The sequence below is a fragment of the Zeugodacus cucurbitae genome, chromosome 4, assembly GCF_028554725.1.
Source record: "Zeugodacus cucurbitae isolate PBARC_wt_2022May chromosome 4, idZeuCucr1.2, whole genome shotgun sequence".
Taxonomy (NCBI): domain Eukaryota; kingdom Metazoa; phylum Arthropoda; class Insecta; order Diptera; family Tephritidae; genus Zeugodacus; species Zeugodacus cucurbitae.
The window spans coordinates 21198825-21217389 of NC_071669.1; the positions used below are offsets into that span (position 1 = coordinate 21198825).

General features: G+C 28.7%; 1 protein-coding gene across 3 annotated transcripts in view; it reads right to left on the bottom strand.

Annotated features, from left to right (window-relative positions):
* LOC105217308 (guanylate cyclase 32E) overlaps positions 1-18565 on the bottom strand; it is a 114486-nt gene continuing 95921 nt past the window's right edge. For all 3 annotated transcript variants that reach the window (XM_054228832.1, XM_011192247.3, XM_054228831.1), the window contains 12 exons: positions 17351-17422; positions 17010-17155; positions 16454-16601; positions 12861-12954; positions 12586-12773; positions 11016-11195; positions 4618-4722; positions 2995-3066; positions 2667-2841; positions 1901-2601; positions 828-1462; positions 1-765 (listed from right to left, as the gene is read on the bottom strand). In XM_054228832.1, the coding sequence (XP_054084807.1) occupies positions 564-765; positions 828-1462; positions 1901-2601; positions 2667-2841; positions 2995-3066; positions 4618-4722; positions 11016-11195; positions 12586-12773; positions 12861-12954; positions 16454-16601; positions 17010-17155; positions 17351-17422 (2718 nt within the window). In that variant the 3' untranslated portion in view covers positions 1-563. The remainder of the gene's footprint in view (positions 766-827; positions 1463-1900; positions 2602-2666; positions 2842-2994; positions 3067-4617; positions 4723-11015; positions 11196-12585; positions 12774-12860; positions 12955-16453; positions 16602-17009; positions 17156-17350; positions 17423-18565) is intronic.

Genomic DNA, 18565 nt, shown 5'->3' on the forward strand with positions numbered 1-18565 from the left:
TTCTGTTTGACAACTTTTTTCACTACACTTTTATTTGCTTAACATCAATGCAATGACATACAACTTTTACACTTAATGAACGACTAGAACTTGGCAATCACCAACATGCAATATTATCATAACATTTTCTATGAATTTTTAAAACAATTTTAATTTTAATTTTATATTACGCTAGAGATGATTAACATTTATCAGTAAATTAAAATTACTTTTAATTACAATAAAAACAATTACAACTAATTTAAATTCAATTGAGGCGGCTGTTGCGTTAAGTTTTCAAAACCACGCAGCTTTCAGCCTATGTTACTAAGTATAATACATACAAACATACACAAATCTTATTATTTAAACAAATAATTAAATTTAATTACATATAAACATACATTTTGAAACGTTTTACAGCAGTGAAATGCGTGAAACTTAAAATAATTAACTACTTTTTGTTAACTTCTTGTCTGAATACGCTAAGTAATTGTCAAAATAGTCTACTAAATTCCTGTATTTGATTTTCCAAACACTTGCGCAAAAGTGGCAATACCGCCTTACTCTTCCGGCACACACTGTCAGGTCTCCACATGATTGAGCAGCAGCGGCGTATTGGCTGTGGGGTAGGAAGAGGGGCGCCGTTGACGCTGCCAACTGGTGAGCTCCTCTTTGCTGCCGCAGGAGAGTGTGGACTCCTCGTAGCGTGAATGCGTCGAACCACCGGAGGAACGACGCACGCCGGTGTAGGAGTCCGTGATGACTTCGAGCAGTGCCTCATCGCTGAAAAGAAGAGATTTTTTTATTAAAATAAAACACGCAGACACCTAGTAACCACGACGAACCTGTGATAACGGTGATGCTCTAGCAGACTGCCGGTGGCGAAACGCAGTTTCTTCGGCGACTCTAGACTGGAAGAGCGCGTCAGCGAATTACGCGGCATTCCCTTATTCTTCAGCGACGAACGTATACCATAGTCGACCACAGCGGAGGTGATCTGCTGTTGGTTGTTCTGTTTGATGGTGCCCTGTATGAATTTGTTGAGCGCACGCGAACCGCGTCGCTGCGAGCGCTCGTAGTTGCGCTTATTGCGCGCATCCTCATCCTCACCGAGCAGCCAATAGGTGCGTTGGTCACCTTTACCCTTCATCGAGATGACACCGCGCTCCTGATAGTGATAGCCGCCTAATTTCTCTAGCAACTCTCGGCACTGCTGACTGCAGTGTATCTTCAGCGGCACGCCGCTCGATTCCATACGTGAGGCGGTGTTTACGGTGTCGCCAAACAGGCAGTAACGCGGCATTTTCAAACCCACCACACCGGCGCACACCGGTCCAGTGTGAATGCCTATGCGTAGCAGCAGTTTGTTTGTAGGACGATGACGGATTTTAAACTCCGAGACCGCACTGAGCAGGTGGAGGGACATTGAAGCGATTTCGGCGGCGTGCAGATCGCCATTGCGGATCGGTAGACCTGAGACCTGTGGGAAAGAGAGAGAAAATTACTTCAGATTATGTTTCCGAACGTTGTTTGTAGTTTTTAACTCAGTAAAACTGAAATGAACTTCGGAACCTCTGTGGAATAAGTGGGCCTTGTGAGAGGTATTTTCTCATAATCAGTTCTTTTATAAAGAGTTTAATGACCTCTTATCAATTAAGGGTATATATTGTACTTGGATATTTGGATTTCACTGTGATAGACATAATTTTGAGCCATCATATAGAAAGGACCCGCTCAATCGCATTATTATTTAAAACTATTCGCTTGGATAATGAATTTTCTTAAATAATATCTGACAGATCCAGACTTTCTAAGATTTAGACATGAGTGCTCAGGCTCTCGATATTCCTTAATAGTAAGAAAGTCGGACTAATAATCTTAAACTAAAACAGCGAAGCACTTTCCTTCCTATACTCACCACCATATATGCATCTCCAATTGTTTCGACTTTGTAGACATCATAGTGGCCGATGATGGAATCAAAGCAGGTATATAAATCATTCAGAAAGTCTACCACCTGCAATGGCGTGCTCTCCGCCGACATCGCTGTAAAGCCCACAATATCACTAAAATATATAGACACTTGCTCATAACTCTCCGGATCCACTTTATTGCCTTTCTTCAACTGCTCGGCCACGGGACGCGGCAACATCTCCAGTAACAGCGCGTCAGTCTTCTTCTTTTCCTCTTGCAACTGATCCGTGCGCTCATCAACAAGCGCCTCCAAATTATTCGCATACTTCTCCATCATAGCCATCATATTGTCGAATATATTCGGTTTCATGCCTTTACGTAGAGGACGCAATTTAGCGCGTATTGTTTTAAAGTCTGGACGTTCTTCCGGGCGCTCGGACCAACATTCACGCAGTATTTCACGTACGCAATCGAAAGAGGTCTCTAACGGTTGCAATGAGGGGCGATAGGGATAGAGATGATCTTGCGGTTGTAGTACCTTCTGCAGGCATTGCATGGGTGTAAGACCGGTCTCGCCGAATGGACCGTGTCGTACGTGAATTTCATAGAGTACAATGCCGAAGGAATACGAGTCGCCTTTCTGTGTGCCTTGCACGAGTGATGCCGCGCCAAGACGCAGCAGTTCGGGTGCGCGGTAGAGCAATTCTGTGCAGTAAAGAAGGTGGAATATTTAAAGTAAATCTTGGAGAGTGCTGCTTTAATATACTCACTTGTACACTTAACGGTCATGTTCGGCACCTCCGTTGAGTTGTCCTCCATGCCCTTCTTGAAGGCGAACAGCCCGAAATCGGTCAGTTTAACCACCCAGCGTGAGTCGACGAGGCAGTTGGAGGTGCACAACGAACCATGAAAACGAATGGGCGATTCATGTAAGTAGATGACACCCTGTCGTGTGAACAAAAAGGGAGCAAAATGTGTGGAAGGCATTAAGGAAATGTTTAGTATTTTGTTTAAATGTTTGACAAATGCTATGAAAGCTTTTTTACCCAGCAGGTGTGTGGGTGGAGTTTGAGCAAACTTATTGCGTATTGAACTTACGCGTATGACGTCGGCAACCATTGAAGCGATAAACATATTGTCCAGCTTGACGTCCTCATTCTCTAATATATCCTTTGACCATTGCGTGTATGTTTGTACGAAGAATGGTTGGAGAAAGAGAAAATAAATGGCACAGATTAGCGAGTTAAAGCTGTGTAAAAATTTAAGTTGGTAAAAGAAGGTATATTCTTAAGGAATACTAATAATAAAATACTCTCGAAAAGTAAAAACTCAGAGTGAATGAGAGGAACAGATTTCTCTGAGCACTTAAGAATGGTATAATCTCTATCAAGAGAAATTCTCTCTCCTTCTTCTGCTAATAAATATATTAAGTCTGTTCAAATCTCTTACATATCGAGATAACCTATTTATTATATAGTTAAAGTACAAGTAAGTCTTTATCGGCTAGGTTCTTTCAGAGTATTTGGTATTAAACTAGAAGATACATCATCATTTAAACTCTTGACATCACAAAGCTAATGTAACCATTTGAATTTTTGGATCTTTATAACTGCGTCTGTTTCAAGAATATATCCAGCGGGCTCGAGTAAACTAAATCACGTGAAATTCCCTCTTATAGTTCTTTATAGACCATGTTGCAGCTTGCCAAGTAAAATTAATATTTATGGAGTAACTTTCCTCAGACTTTTCTTTAATTCTTTAGTGCTCGAAAATTGGATGAAAAGATGCGGAGACTAACGGAAGGTTTCAAGAATGAAGCATACTCTTATAAGACCCCCATAAGTGATCTAGAGGTTTATGTCCAGAGTATACTGAATTTATGGTGGGAACACTTCTCCAGTCTGCTTGAAAGCAGTGAAAGTACAACACCAGGAGATGGCGAATCAGATCCCCAATCGATGACGACAGCACAGATATTCCATTGCCCGGCTATGAAGTATGTAGTCCGAATGGCAATTACTCGCTTGGAGAAAAAAAAAGCGCCGGGGGCCGTTAGATTGCTGTCGGATAAGGCTCCTCAATGTCGCATATAAGATGCTATCCTATCAAAAGACTAAAGCCACACGCTATCTCTATGTCGATTTTAAAGCTCCTTTCGACGGCACGAATCCGGCATCCCCACAAAGCTAATACGGCTGCGTAGATATTAAGCAACAATAAAATCTCCGTCAACAAATTACTTGATATCTCTGATTTGATATCGAATTTAAATGGGTGGTAAAATATTAAAAAAATAAATAAAAGAGAGTATGTCTAAACCACAACTCAGAGTCTTTAAGGTTCTATAGGTGCCATACTTTAAATAAGTGGTACCCGAAATCATTATTATTATTTAAAAAATACTCTTGAATACATCCCACAATTTTTAGCATCTCTTTGGAATATTTTTCTCTAACAAATTTCGCTTCTGTGTACTTCATATTTATATATGTACATGTTTCAAATATTTCGAATCTCTAAGCGAAAAATGAATTGCAATCGCAGATTTGCATTCAAGATATTTATTATCCTTTGCACTTTTTTTTACTTCATCTCCACCTAATCCTCTCTTGAGACTTTTGCTCTTCCACGTAGCGACTTTCCACGCCATAACAATTTGGCATGTTGACTTGCAACTAACTGCCGTGCTCTTTGAGGGTGTTGAGGTGATTTAGGACTTACCTTCAAGCTGCCTCTGGTGCAGTACTCCGTGATGATGCAAATGTTTGGTGGATCCGTGCAGGCACCGATGAAAGCGCATATATTGTCGTGACGTGTATCGCGTAGCTGTGCAGGGGGTGCATGCATGCACGCATAAACGGTAAACGGTTAGCGGAAGTGTATTGTTGTTGCAGTTGTTATATTTCACAAAAGGCACAAAAAAGGACGGATTGCCGGTGAGTGTATTTGACAGCGCAGCGCACAAATCCCATAGTAATATTGAGTTGTCGCAGTGGCATGTTGCAGCGAACGGATGAAGTTGGAATGACGTAAAAAAGAGAAATGAAGAAAAGACAAGTTTGAAATATTATGTGCATTACTTGAATGTCAGCGGCAATCAGAATTGTGTAAAGTTAAGGTATGGGGTGTACATTAGTGTTTATTTAATTTAGATTTAAGAAGATATATAGAGTAATGTAACTAATATGAAAATAAAAATAAAAAATTAAATTGAATTAAATTAAATTAAATTAAATTAAATAAAGTAAAGTAAAGTAAAATAAAAATAAAATAAAATAAAATAAAATAAAATAAAATAAAATAAAATAAAATAAAGTAAAGTAAAGTAAAGTAAAGTAAAATAAAATAAAATAAAATAAAATAAAGTAAAGTAAAGTAAAGTAAAGTAAAGTAAAGTAAAGTAAAGTAAAATAAAATAAAATAAAATAAAATAAAATAAAATAAAATAAAATAAAGTAAAATAAAATAAAATAAAATAAAATAAAATAAAATAAAATAAAATAAAATAAAATAAAATAAAATAAAATAAAGTAAAGTAAAGTAAAGTAAAGTAAAATAAAATAAAATAAAATAAAGTAAAGTAAAGTAAAGTAAAGTAAAGTAAAGTAAAATAAAATAAAATAAAATAAAATAAAATAAAATAAAGTAAAGTAAAGTAAAGTAAAATAAAATAAAATAAAATAAAATAAAATAAAATAAAATAAAATAAAATAAAATAAAATAAAGTAAAGTAAAGTAAAGTAAAGTAAAGTAAAGTAAAATAAAGTAAAATAAAATAAAATAAAGTAAAGTAAAGTAAAGTAAAGTAAAGTAAAGTAAAGTAAAGTAAAGTAAAGTAAAATAAAATAAAATAAAATAAAATAAAATAAAATAAAATAAAATAAAATAAAATAAAATAAAATAAAATAAAATAAAATAAAATAAAATAAAATAAAGTAAAGTAAAGTAAAGTAAAGTAAAGTAAAGTAAAATAAAATAAAATAAAATACAATAAAATAAAGTAAAGTAAAGTAAAGTAAAATAAAATAAAATAAAATAAAGTAAAATAAAATAAAATAAAATAAAATAAAATAAAATAAAATAAAGTAAAGTAAAGTAAAGTAAAGTAAAGTAAAGTAAAGTAAAGTAAAGTAAAGTAAAATAAAATAAAATAAAATAAAATAAAGTAAAATAAAATAAAATAAAATAAAATAAAATAAAATAAAATAAAATAAAATAAAATAAAATAAAATAAAATAAAATAAAATAAAATAAAGTAAAGTAAAGTAAAGTAAAGTAAAGTAAAGTAAAGTAAAGTAAAGTAAAATAAAATAAAATAAAATAAAGTAAAGTAAAGTAAAGTAAAGTAAAGTAAAATAAAATAAAATAAAGTAAAGTAAAGTAAAGTAAAGTAAAATAAAATAAAATAAAATAAAATAAAATAAAATAAAATAAAATAAAATAAAGTAAAGTAAAGTAAAGTAAAGTAAAGTAAAGTAAAGTAAAGTAAAGTAAAGTAAAGTAAAATAAAATAAAATAAAATAAAATAAAATAAAGTAAAGTAAAGTAAAGTAAAATAAAATAAAATAAAATAAAATAAAGTAAAATAAAATAAAATAAAATAAAATAAAATAAAATAAAATAAAATAAAATAAAATAAAATAAAATAAAATAAAATAAAATAAAATAAAATAAAATAAAATAAAATAAAGTAAAGTAAAGTAAAGTAAAGTAAAGTAAAGTAAAGTAAAGTAAAGTAAAGTAAAGTAAAATAAAATAAAATAAAATAAAATAAAATAAAGTAAAGTAAAGTAAAGTAAAATAAAATAAAATAAAATAAAATAAAATAAAATAAAATAAAATAAAGTAAAGTAAAGTAAAGTAAAGTAAAGTAAAGTAAAGTAAAGTAAAGTAAAGTAAAATAAAATAAAATAAAATAAAATAAAATAAAATAAAATAAAATAAAATAAAATAAAGTAAAGTAAAGTAAAGTAAAGTAAAGTAAAGTAAAGTAAAGTAAAGTAAAGTAAAATAAAATAAAATAAAATAAAATAAAATAAAATAAAGTAAAGTAAAGTAAAGTAAAGTAAAATAAAATAAAATAAAATAAAATAAAATAAAATAAAATAAAATAAAATAAAATAAAGTAAAGTAAAGTAAAGTAAAGTAAAGTCAAGTAAAGTAAAATAAAATAAAATAAAATAAAATAAAATAAAATAAAGTAAAGTAAAGTAAAGTAAAGTAAAGTCAAGTAAAGTAAAATAAAATAAAATAAAATAAAATAAAATAAAATAAAATAAAGTAAAGTAAAGTAAAGTAAAGTAAAATAAAATAAAATAAAGTAAAGTAAAGTAAAGTAAAGTAAAGTAAAGTAAAGTAAAGTAAAGTAAAGTAAAGTAAAGTAAAGTAAAATAAAATAAAATAAAATAAAGTAAATTAAAGTAAAGTAAAGTAAAGTAAAATAAAATAAAATAAAATAAAATAAAATAAAATAAAATAAAATAAAATAAAATAAAATAAAGTAAAGTAAAGTAAAGTAAAGTAAAGTAAAGTAAAGTAAAGTAAAGTAAAGTAAAATAAAATAAAATAAAATAAAATAAAATAAAATAAAATAAAATAAAATAAAATAAAATAAAATAAAGTAAAGTAAAGTAAAGTAAAGTAAAGTAAAGTAAAGTAAAGTAAAATAAAATAAAATAAAATAAAATAAAGTAAAGTAAAGTAAAGTAAAATAAAATAAAATAAAATAAAATAAAATAAAATAAAATAAAATAAAATAAAGTAAAGTAAAGTAAAGTAAAATAAAATAAAATAAAATAAAATAAAGTAAAATAAAATAAAATAAAATAAAATAAAATAAAATAAAATAAAATAAAATAAAATAAAATAAAATAAAATAAAATAAAATAAAATAAAATAAAATAAAGTAAAGTAAAGTAAAGTAAAGTAAAATAAAATAAAATAAAATAAAATAAAATAAAATAAAATAAAATAAAATAAAATAAAATAAAGTAAAGTAAAGTAAAGTAAAGTAAAGTAAAGTAAAGTAAAGTAAAATAAAATAAAATAAAATAAAATAAAATAAAGTAAAGTAAAGTAAAATAAAATAAAATAAAATAAAATAAAGTAAAGTAAAGTAAAGTAAAGTAAAGTAAAGTAAAGTAAAGTAAAGTAAAGTAAAATAAAATAAAATAAAATAAAATAAAATAAAGTAAAGTAAAGTAAAGTAAAGTAAAATAAAATAAAATAAAATAAAATAAAATAAAATAAAATAAAATAAAATAAAGTAAAGTAAAGTAAAGTAAAGTAAAGTAAAGTAAAGTAAAATAAAATAAAATAAAATAAAATAAAATAAAGTAAAGTAAAGTAAAGTAAAATAAAATAAAATAAAATAAAATAAAATAAAATAAAATAAAATAAAATAAAATAAAATAAAATAAAATAAAGTAAAGTAAAGTAAAGTAAAGTAAAGTAAAGTAAAGTAAAGTAAAATAAAATAAAATAAAATAAAATAAAATAAAATAAAATAAAGTAAAGTAAAGTAAAGTAAAGTAAAGTAAAGTAAAGTAAAGTAAAGTAAAATAAAATAAAATAAAATAAAATAAAATAAAATAAAATAAAATAAAATAAAATAAAGTAAAGTAAAGTAAAGTAAAGTAAAGTAAAGTAAAGTAAAGTAAAGTAAAGTAAAATAAAATAAAATAAAATAAAATAAAATAAAGTAAAGTAAAGTAAAGTAAAGTAAAATAAAATAAAATAAAATAAAATAAAATAAAATAAAATAAAATAAAGTAAAGTAAAGTAAAGTAAAGTAAAATAAAATAAAATAAAATAAAGTAAAATAAAGTAAAATAAAATAAAATAAAATAAAATAAAATAAAATAAAATAAAATAAAATAAAATAAAATAAAATAAAATAAAATAAAATAAAATAAAGTAAAGTAAAGTAAAGTAAAGTAAAGTAAAGTAAAGTAAAGTAAAGTAGAGTAAAGTAAAGTAAAATAAAATAAAATAAAATAAAATAAAATAAAGTAAAGTAAAGTAAAGTAAAATAAAATAAAATAAAATAAAATAAAATAAAATAAAATAAAATAAAATAAAGTAAAGTAAAGTAAAGTAAAGTAAAGTAAAGTAAAGTAAAATAAAATAAAATAAAATAAAATAAAATAAAATAAAATAAAATAAAGTAAAGTAAAGTAAAGTAAAGTAAAGTAAAGTAAAGTAAAGTAAAGTAAAGTAAAGTAAAGTAAAATAAAATAAAATAAAATAAAATAAAATAAAATAAAATAAAATAAAATAAAATAAAGTAAAGTAAAGTAAAGTAAAGTAAAGTAAAGTAAAGTAAAGTAAAGTAAAATAAAATAAAATAAAATAAAATAAAATAAAGTAAAGTAAAGTAAAGTAAAATAAAATAAAATAAAATAAAATAAAATAAAATAAAATAAAATAAAGTAAAGTAAAGTAAAGTAAAGTAAAGTAAAGTAAAGTAAAGTAAAGTAAAGTAAAATAAAATAAAATAAAATAAAATAAAATAAAGTAAAGTAAAGTAAAGTAAAATAAAATAAAATAAAATAAAATAAAGTAAAGTAAAGTAAAGTAAAATAAAATAAAATAAAATAAAATAAAATAAAATAAAGTAAAGTAAAGTAAAGTAAAGTAAAGTAAAGTAAAGTAAAGTAAAGTAAAGTAAAATAAAATAAAATAAAATAAAATAAAGTAAAGTAAAGTAAAATAAAATAAAATAAAATAAAATAAAGTAAAATAAAATAAAATAAAATAAAATAAAATAAAATAAAATAAAATAAAATAAAATAAAGTAAAGTAAAGTAAAGTAAAGTAAAATAAAATAAAATAAAATAAAGTAAAGTAAAGTAAAGTAAAGTAAAATAAAATAAAATAAAATAAAATAAAATAAAATAAAATAAAATAAAGTAAAGTAAAGTAAAGTAAAGTAAAGTAAAATAAAATAAAATAAAATAAAATAAAGTAAAGTAAAGTAAAGTAAAATAAAATAAAATAAAATAAAATAAAGTAAAATAAAATAAAATAAAATAAAATAAAATAAAATAAAATAAAATAAAATAAAATAAAATAAAATAAAGTAAAGTAAAGTAAAGTAAAGTAAAGTAAAGTAAAATAAAATAAAATAAAATAAAATAAAGTAAAGTAAAGTAAAGTAAAGTAAAGTAAAATAAAATAAAATAAAATAAAATAAAATAAAGTAAAGTAAAGTAAAGTAAAATAAAATAAAATAAAATAAAATAAAGTAAAGTAAAGTAAAGTAAAGTAAAGTAAAGTAAAGTAAAGTAAAATAAAATAAAATAAAGTAAAGTAAAGTAAAGAAAAATAAAATAAAATAAAATAAAATAAAATAAAATAAAGTTAAATAAAATAAAATAAAATAAAATAAAATAAAATAAAATAAAATAAAATAAAATAAAATAAAATAAAATAAAATAAAATAAAATAAAATAAAATAAAATAAAATAAAATAAAATAAAATAAAATAAAATAAAATAAAGTAAAGTAAAGTAAAGTAAAGTAAAGTAAAATAAAATAAAATAAAGTAAAGTAAAGTAAAGAAAAATAAAATAAAATAAAATAAAATAAAGTTAAATAAAATAAAATAAAATAAAGTAAAGTAAAGTAAAATAAAATAAAATAAAATAAAATAAAGTAAAGTAAAGTAAAGTAAAATAAAATAAAATAAAATAAAATAAAATAAAATAAAATAATGTAAAGTAAAGTAAAGTAAAATAAAATAAAATAAAATAAAATAAAATAAAATAAAATAAAATAAAATAAAATAAAATAAAATAAAATAAAATAAAATAAAATAAAATAAAGTAAAGTAAAGTAAAATAAAATAAAATAAAATAAAATAAGTTTGGGATGCAAACAGATCTCTACAAATATTTTGTTGGGTTAATGTTGACATAAATGTCCAAGATCGATATAAAAAAATCGATTTAATCGACCAGTGCTTGACCCTAGAGAATAATAATAAAATAAAACTGAATTCGAATTAAATAAAACAAAACATATATATATTATACTATATATCATAAAAATTTTTTTTAGAAATAATTTAAAAAATTGTGAATAAATAAAATCACCAATATTTCAAATAAAACACTCACCAATTTTAATTCCTTCTTCATTTCACGAGTTATATCCACGCATTTCTTTCGCACTTTCTTAATCGCATATAGTTGACCCTTGTAGAGTCCAATGGGTGTAAATATTGTCGTATAACGGAAATCAGCATCCGGATTTGAGCTCAAGCTTACTTGGCTGGTGCGTATAAGCGGGTGAGTCGACTAAAAATTCATTTAAAAAATCTTTATAAATCATTTGTAATATTGAAATACATTTTTTAGACCAAAAAATATTTAATATTGAAATAATTTTTATATTAAAAAGTAAAAAATCGTTATATTAATCAAGTCTCCTTGAATTCATCAGGATTTTATAAGAAAGCGCTCTCTTTGTAGTAACCTTGTAGGAACATATTAGCATTTTTTAAAGCATTGAACGATTTGTAGAAAAATTTAAATTTGTAAAGAGTTTACATCTATTATTATGTATATAAATGCTTTATTTCATGTATGCATATATGCACATATGTAATTCTGTAAATAACTACCACAGTCTGTATCAACTCCCATTGTAAGCGTTGAAATGCTGTCAAGTGCAGTCGGATGTATGTTATATGCAACTTCCAAGTGTTACAGCAGTCACTGCAACAACAACAACAGTCGGTGAGCACATAAACATTTGTCAGCACTAGCAGCGCGTCATTATGCTAAATGTTGTCAAGTTGCCTTAGTGTCCCTATTCAACAGGACATCAACACAGGAAACCGTTAGGTTACATAACTGTGTGGGCGTACTGGTTGGTTATTGCGCTTATTGTTGTTATCCGAGTGTCTGTTTGCTCCCAAGTTGGTATTTTATTGTGATATACACGAAGCAATCATGGCTAGTATTGTTGGTTGTTGGTGTTGTTACAATGTACATATATATGTGAAGTTAGTCATATAAGCAACAGCAATGGTTATCCTTTGAGACTATTTATATAAGTCCCCAATAAAAATGTGAATATGTGAGAGTGTCGAGATCTGAAAATCTCCAGAAAGGCTTCAAGGTTTAAACTGAAAGACAAGGAGTACGGAGCTCCAAAGATCTCTTGATTCCCGAGTTTTAAAATTTAAATTTTTTACAATTGTAATTTTTTCCAATATAGTCCCTCTCGAGGTTATATCTTTACGCGGAATTCATCAGCTTGACTTCAGATTCCTTATCAAGATATAAAATTCGGTCTAAGTAAACTTCGTGAGTTTCTAGCAGTATGCTGTTAAGTCAAGCCTATTACTAACGACATGAAAAGTTCTCAAAAGCTCATTAGGTCAAGCTTGAAAGTTTTTAGTTTTCTCCATTATAAACTTGTACTACAACTCACTCACCCAAAACTCACTCGCTAGTTTAAGCACCGTGAGAAATAAAGAGTTCCTCATTGCTATAAAACACTATTTAATGCACATCGAGAAAGCTCCCGATTTTGAAATTGAAAAGCGCGTAATTCTTCTCTCTGTTCTCAAGTAGTATACAAATTCACCACCTGCTCATTATACTTATTCTATCCCCTTAAAGTTTTAACTGTTCCACAAGTCCATAAGTACATATTAAATATCTAATGGTTTGCACTCACCCTTGTTTGCTTTTGACTAGACTGCTCCTTTTCGCTTTCGTGCATTTGCACTTCACGAAAATCAATTTTCCACAACAAACTATCCAACTCCTGCTCGTAGCGCCAATTGCGATACAACACCAACGAGATAATGCCGAGCAGCACCAGCGCACCACCAGCGATGCTCGCCGATATCTCCCCAGTATAACCTATAAATAATAAACGAAATCAATTTAATGCAGCAAATTTCAAGTGGACGCCATGCGACATGTTGACCGACGCCACGATTTACTCACTGATGCATTTCTCGCCCGCAAAACCACATTTCGGCTCCGCCGCCGGACGCCCGTTCGCGCTCACCCAATGGATTTTACCGTATAAATTGAGATCCTGCATGGTTGTGATGGTCGAGATTTTTAATAATTAAATGGCAATTAAAGTGCGTTAATTTATTTATGTTTCAATCAGTGATAAAAAATATTGGATCAATAATATTGAAAGTATAATTAGTTTATGAGGCAGCAAGATAAAAAGCATTTAATGAGTTTGGAAAATAATGGGAAATAGAGCGGGGGAAGCATACACTCACCTGTAGAAAACTCTTTTGGTATTTTTCATTGTTTTTTTTTATTTTTTTGTTATGGTTATTCAAAGCATTTGTTTAATGAGAAATTATACGAAATTAGTTATTAGCAAAGTACAGAGTGCAGAGATTTCAGTACGATATGAAAAATGTACAGATTGTTGTTTTTGCAAAAAGTGCGCAAATTGTTAGTATACAAATATATTTGATATACAAATTATTATCAGTTTAGTGTATTTTATTATTTAAAACATGTGTTTATTTAGTAATAAATACTTATAGTTATGTGCTAAGAAGAAAAAAAGCTTAAGTCGACTTTAATAAATTTTGTAATTTAATTTTTTGTGATTCGCGGTGCGTATAACTGACTTTTCTGTCGTAAAGTTAGGTTTAAATCGCCCATAAATTTTAATCTCTCGAAATAGTCTATCAAAATTACTGATATGTTTAGCAATAGCAAATCGACTTAAGCGCTTTTGTCTGGTTAGCACAAAATATTTGTGTATGTAAGCATATTTACAGGATTTACTGTAAAATAAATTGAAACCAATCTTAATATTAGATAAAAAATGCAAAAATAATAATACTATTTGGACCTTATTAATCCTATGACTTTAAATAAAATCTTCAATCACAACCAGTCTTGAATTGAATTCTTGAATAGTGCAACGGTTCTAAATACGACGGCACACGAAAGGTAATACAAAAGCTGCGAGAAAATGTCTCTCACAAACATTACAAGCAGTAAGAAGACTAAATGGACGGACATTGTTTGGATTTGATATGTATTCATAAAGGGGATTTTAATAGGACGCTACAAAAGTACACCGATATGAACATCAAACGACGCCATATATTTTCCAGCTCTTTTGACATTTCTATTCAGTAAGGTTTGTCAGATCAACAATTAAGCATCTAGTGGACAAATCCACAGGCACAGTACAAAATGTTCCTGAGCCAATGAAAGAAAAAAGTAAAAGTGTCAATTGAGGAAGACAAAAATCAGCCCCTCACACGTCGTTCTCAAGCCTTGGGCGTCTCTGTGACGAATCTACATGCTTACGAGATCAAATTGACGCAAGAACTGATGCAAGAGGCTTCCACCAGAATCGTCGCATGTTCGTGAATTGGGCTGAGCAACAACTTGAAAATGATCCGGATTTTCTTCGAAAAATCATCTTCAGCGATAAGGCTCATTTCATTATTGGCTTCGTCAATAAGCAAAATATGTGTTATTGGCCAGACAGCAATCTACACGTACTCCATGAGTCACAATTGCATCTCGAAAAAATTACGGTTTGGTGCGGTTTATAGGGCCGAACTTCTTCCGTGATGATCAAGACCGTCACGCTACTGTGAATGGGAATCGCTACCACTCAATGATAACCTAATATATTTACAGCACGGCGCCACAAGCCACACAGCGAATGTCATCAGCGATTTATTGAAAACCATGTTTGGTGAGCGTGTTGTCTCACAAAATGGCTCAGTCAGTTGGCCGCTTCGGTCGTGCGATTTAACGCCGTTAGACTATTTTCTGTGGGGCAATGATGAACTCCGTATGAATATCGAGCGTGAAATTGCAGCAATATCGGCCGATTTATGCTTGAAAACTGTCGAAGCGTGCCCGGTGTGTCGAGTTCCATATGTAATGGCATCGAATGTACTTTCACAAGAATAAAGAATTAAATTGATATCCCAAACTTTTTAGGACTCTTATTATATATAATGTATTTGGCTGAGAACAGACACAGGATTCGATCGCCAAACAACAGCTTTAAGGGGTTACTATCTAAAATCTTTTCAAGAAGCATCAGCAACAAATTTTAAATTTGTTTACGGAAATAGGTCACCTTTGTATTAGTACTTATTTTATACTTAAATGTATCAAAATATAATATATCAGCTAAAGTCAAAAATTCAGTTCTAAAATTTACCATAACTCCTTATAAATAAATGAAAAAAAAATTTTGTTTGTAAGATTTCAAGGTTATCATCCCCAAACCGAGAAAAGGAAACTATTCCTTGCCAAAATCGTATAGGCCGATCAGTCTAACATCCTTCCTACTGAAAAGTATGGAAAGAATCTGTGACGACTTAATTAAACAACAAATTCCACCCAAGCGGTAAATCGGTTGATACCGCTCTACACGAAGTAGTCGGGACTATCGAGAAATCTTTGGACAAGAAAGAGTTCACCCTCGCGGCTTTTATAGACGTCGAGGGGTCTTCAATAACGCCAACACCGCTGCATTGATCTCGTCTGTTGCTTCATTCGACATCAACCAGAACATTCTGGCTTGGTTGAGTCATATGTTCAGTAACAGACGAGCCGTTTATGATGGGGAAGGAAAATCTCTCATCGAAATCTCTCATCAGAACACTTGCGGAACCCCGCACGGAGGAATCCTGTCCCCCTTGCGCTGGGTCACTTTGATCAACAAACTGATACTCCTATTTGACAGGAAGAATTTTAATGTCGTCTGACATTAGCGATTCTCTATTCAGGGAAAAATATCACTCGTTTATCACTGATCTTAGAGAAAGCCCTGGAAATCTCCTCAATTTGGGCGGAGAGACATGGGCTCTCGGTAAATCCGGAAAAATCAGAAATCTGTCTTTTTACGAGAAAGACAAAAATTCTACAGTTCCAGCTTCCAGCTGGGAACACAGTTCCCTTAAACTGCCCAGACCTTTCAGTTCTCTCAAGCGCTGCCTAAAGCAATGGATGCTAGGGGAACATCTCAGGTCCTGGAACATTTGCAACACGGGTCGTACAACAAAGCTACTATGGGGTAGTGTTGACACTGGACAGACCAAAAAACTTCTTACTTTAAGCAAAAGAGGGGGTCATCACGGTGCACCTACCTCTAAGAGGCCACCTGCAGAGACTTGGCACAGTAGAATCGGCTGAATGCAGGGCGTGCGCGGAAGATGACGAGGCACTAGAGCATTATCTCTGCGAACGCGCGGCCTTCTGTCGGTTAAGAAGAGATACCTTCGAAGACCAACCAACCAAGATTTCAAAAAAGCCTAACTTTGGTATAATATTATATTAATAATAATATATTCAATTATAAACATGAAGAAACTTTATAAGCAACAGAATATATATAAGAATGAATAATTAATATTAAAAACATATTTTAATTTGCATTAAAATAAATATGTATACAATGAATATGAAAAGTCCAAAAATTTAAATTCTATTATATATGTACAATTATTTGTTTATAAAATAATTTCAAAAATTTTCTTAACTTTATAATCAAAATATAAAAATTTAATATGTCTATATGTACTCACAGGTAATTTATCACTTTGTGTCTGACTAAATGTCCCCACTGGCACCAGGCCTGGAACAGTCATATTTCGACTATTGCGCGCATAGCCACGCGCTAATACTGTATAATTGCCAGCGGCATCACCATTCTCATCGATATACACATGATAGCTGTGTGAGAGGAGAGTAGAGAGAGAGATAAACATTTATTACTGCTTTAATTTATTACAAAAAAATACTAATTTTACTAAAATATAAGTAATGTTTATAGAAGATATGTACATTAACACACCGGCATGAAGCTGTCATAAAAAACTGTAAATGAAATTTTCACATTTTTTATGCAAACATTAAATGCAAAACTCATTACCCGTATGTAATTAAAAGTAATTAAAAGGTGAATTCTACAAAAGAGGCTTAAATTTGTTGCACCGAATTGTCCATTAAATTTAGATGTGATGATGGTGATAAGAAATTATTTCACATTTCATAAAAAAAAACATCACAAAAAAGTACAAAACAACTTTGTAAATACAAAAGTTTTTTTCTTCTTTGTTCTTTTCTCTTTTTTCGACTCACCCCATGGCGCTCAGGTATTTGCAGCCTTTTATGGCCGCAATGAGTGCCGTGCCATTTTTCGGCTTGCCACCTGCTTTCAAAACTTTTATTAGCGCATTTGCATACAAATGAACGGCATCGTAGAGATACGCAGCCTCGGCGCTGATCTAAAAAACAAAAACAAAACAAACATTTAGTAAATGTAATAAAAGAGAGCATTAAACAAAAGCCGGAATGAAAAAGCTGAAAACAAAAAATTCGTAGATTTGCTGAGAAATTTACTGCATTTGCACTTGACTTTCAAGCTTTAATAAGCATTAAATCACTGTGAGCAATGCTAATTCGGCAGCTTATTTACTCACCTGCTTTGCACCGCCAAAATAGCCTAAAGGATTGGGGAAATTAAATGGCGGCAACTCCATATATTTGTTGACCTAAGACCAAAAGAAGAAGAGAGTGAGATAATAAAAATGTGTTAATGTAGCCAAAGCGATTTGTTGATTGAGATTACTTTAAGCATTAAATATGTCACGCACGTCTGCATAATTGACACACCCTTCATTATTGCTATTTTATCACTTACATACAGCAGTTGGCAACTAATTGGAAATGACATTCATTGTTAAGTGAAAAGGTTTCACCAAGCAAAAACGCTTAAATAAACAACTTTTTGTATTTGAAATAGAAAAGTATCAACAGTCTCAACTCTAATTAGGATATGTTGAAATTTGAAAAATGAGACTAAAATACAGGATCAGATGGAACAGATGTTATTTAAACAAAATAACCCAGACCGTATACTGGTATTCCTAACCAAGATTTCTTAAATCGAAATTCTTTGTCTATAGAATATTTTCTCTCCTAAAAAATATTTACCGACAGCCTCCTTATCCAACAAAACTTCCACTGCGCTAACCTATGACTCTTCCCTACTCTTTCCCATATATTAGTCTCCTATAAGTTTATATTAAACATAAGAATCCAGTTTAACTATCGAGAGAACTAAAAATATTTTGTTCTTAAAAGTATGCCTAATTAGTTGTCAAGAGGTGTAATTGCCGCTAGTGCTGCTCTGCCCATTCGAACTTGATAATTGTCACATGGATCAAAGGGGATTAACTCAAATATATGTACGTATGACTGTAAATATGTACTTATGCTCATATATACCAAATATATGTACAAGGTGTGTTCAAAAATTAACGGGAATTTTCATTTTTTTAATTCGTTATACATTTGTTTGTGTTAATATTGTCGCCTTCAAAATAGTCCCCAAACGATATTTTGCACTTATACTAGCGATTCTTCCGATCGTCAAAACACTTATCAAACTCGATTTTTGGGTTATCCTTTGGCTCTTTCTGCGATTTCTCATACGCTTGTGAAACGAGGGTTGCTGTTGATTATGTAGCCTTGCTGGAGCGGAAGCATAAGTCTAGTTGTCGTCGATATAATCTAACGGTACGCCCAGGAAACGTGCTGACTCGACAGGGTCGGACTAACGGGAGAGGGGTGTTAGATAAGTCGGATTCGTTGGGTATGCATACAGTCGCCTTTACAGGTAGCATAACGGCATC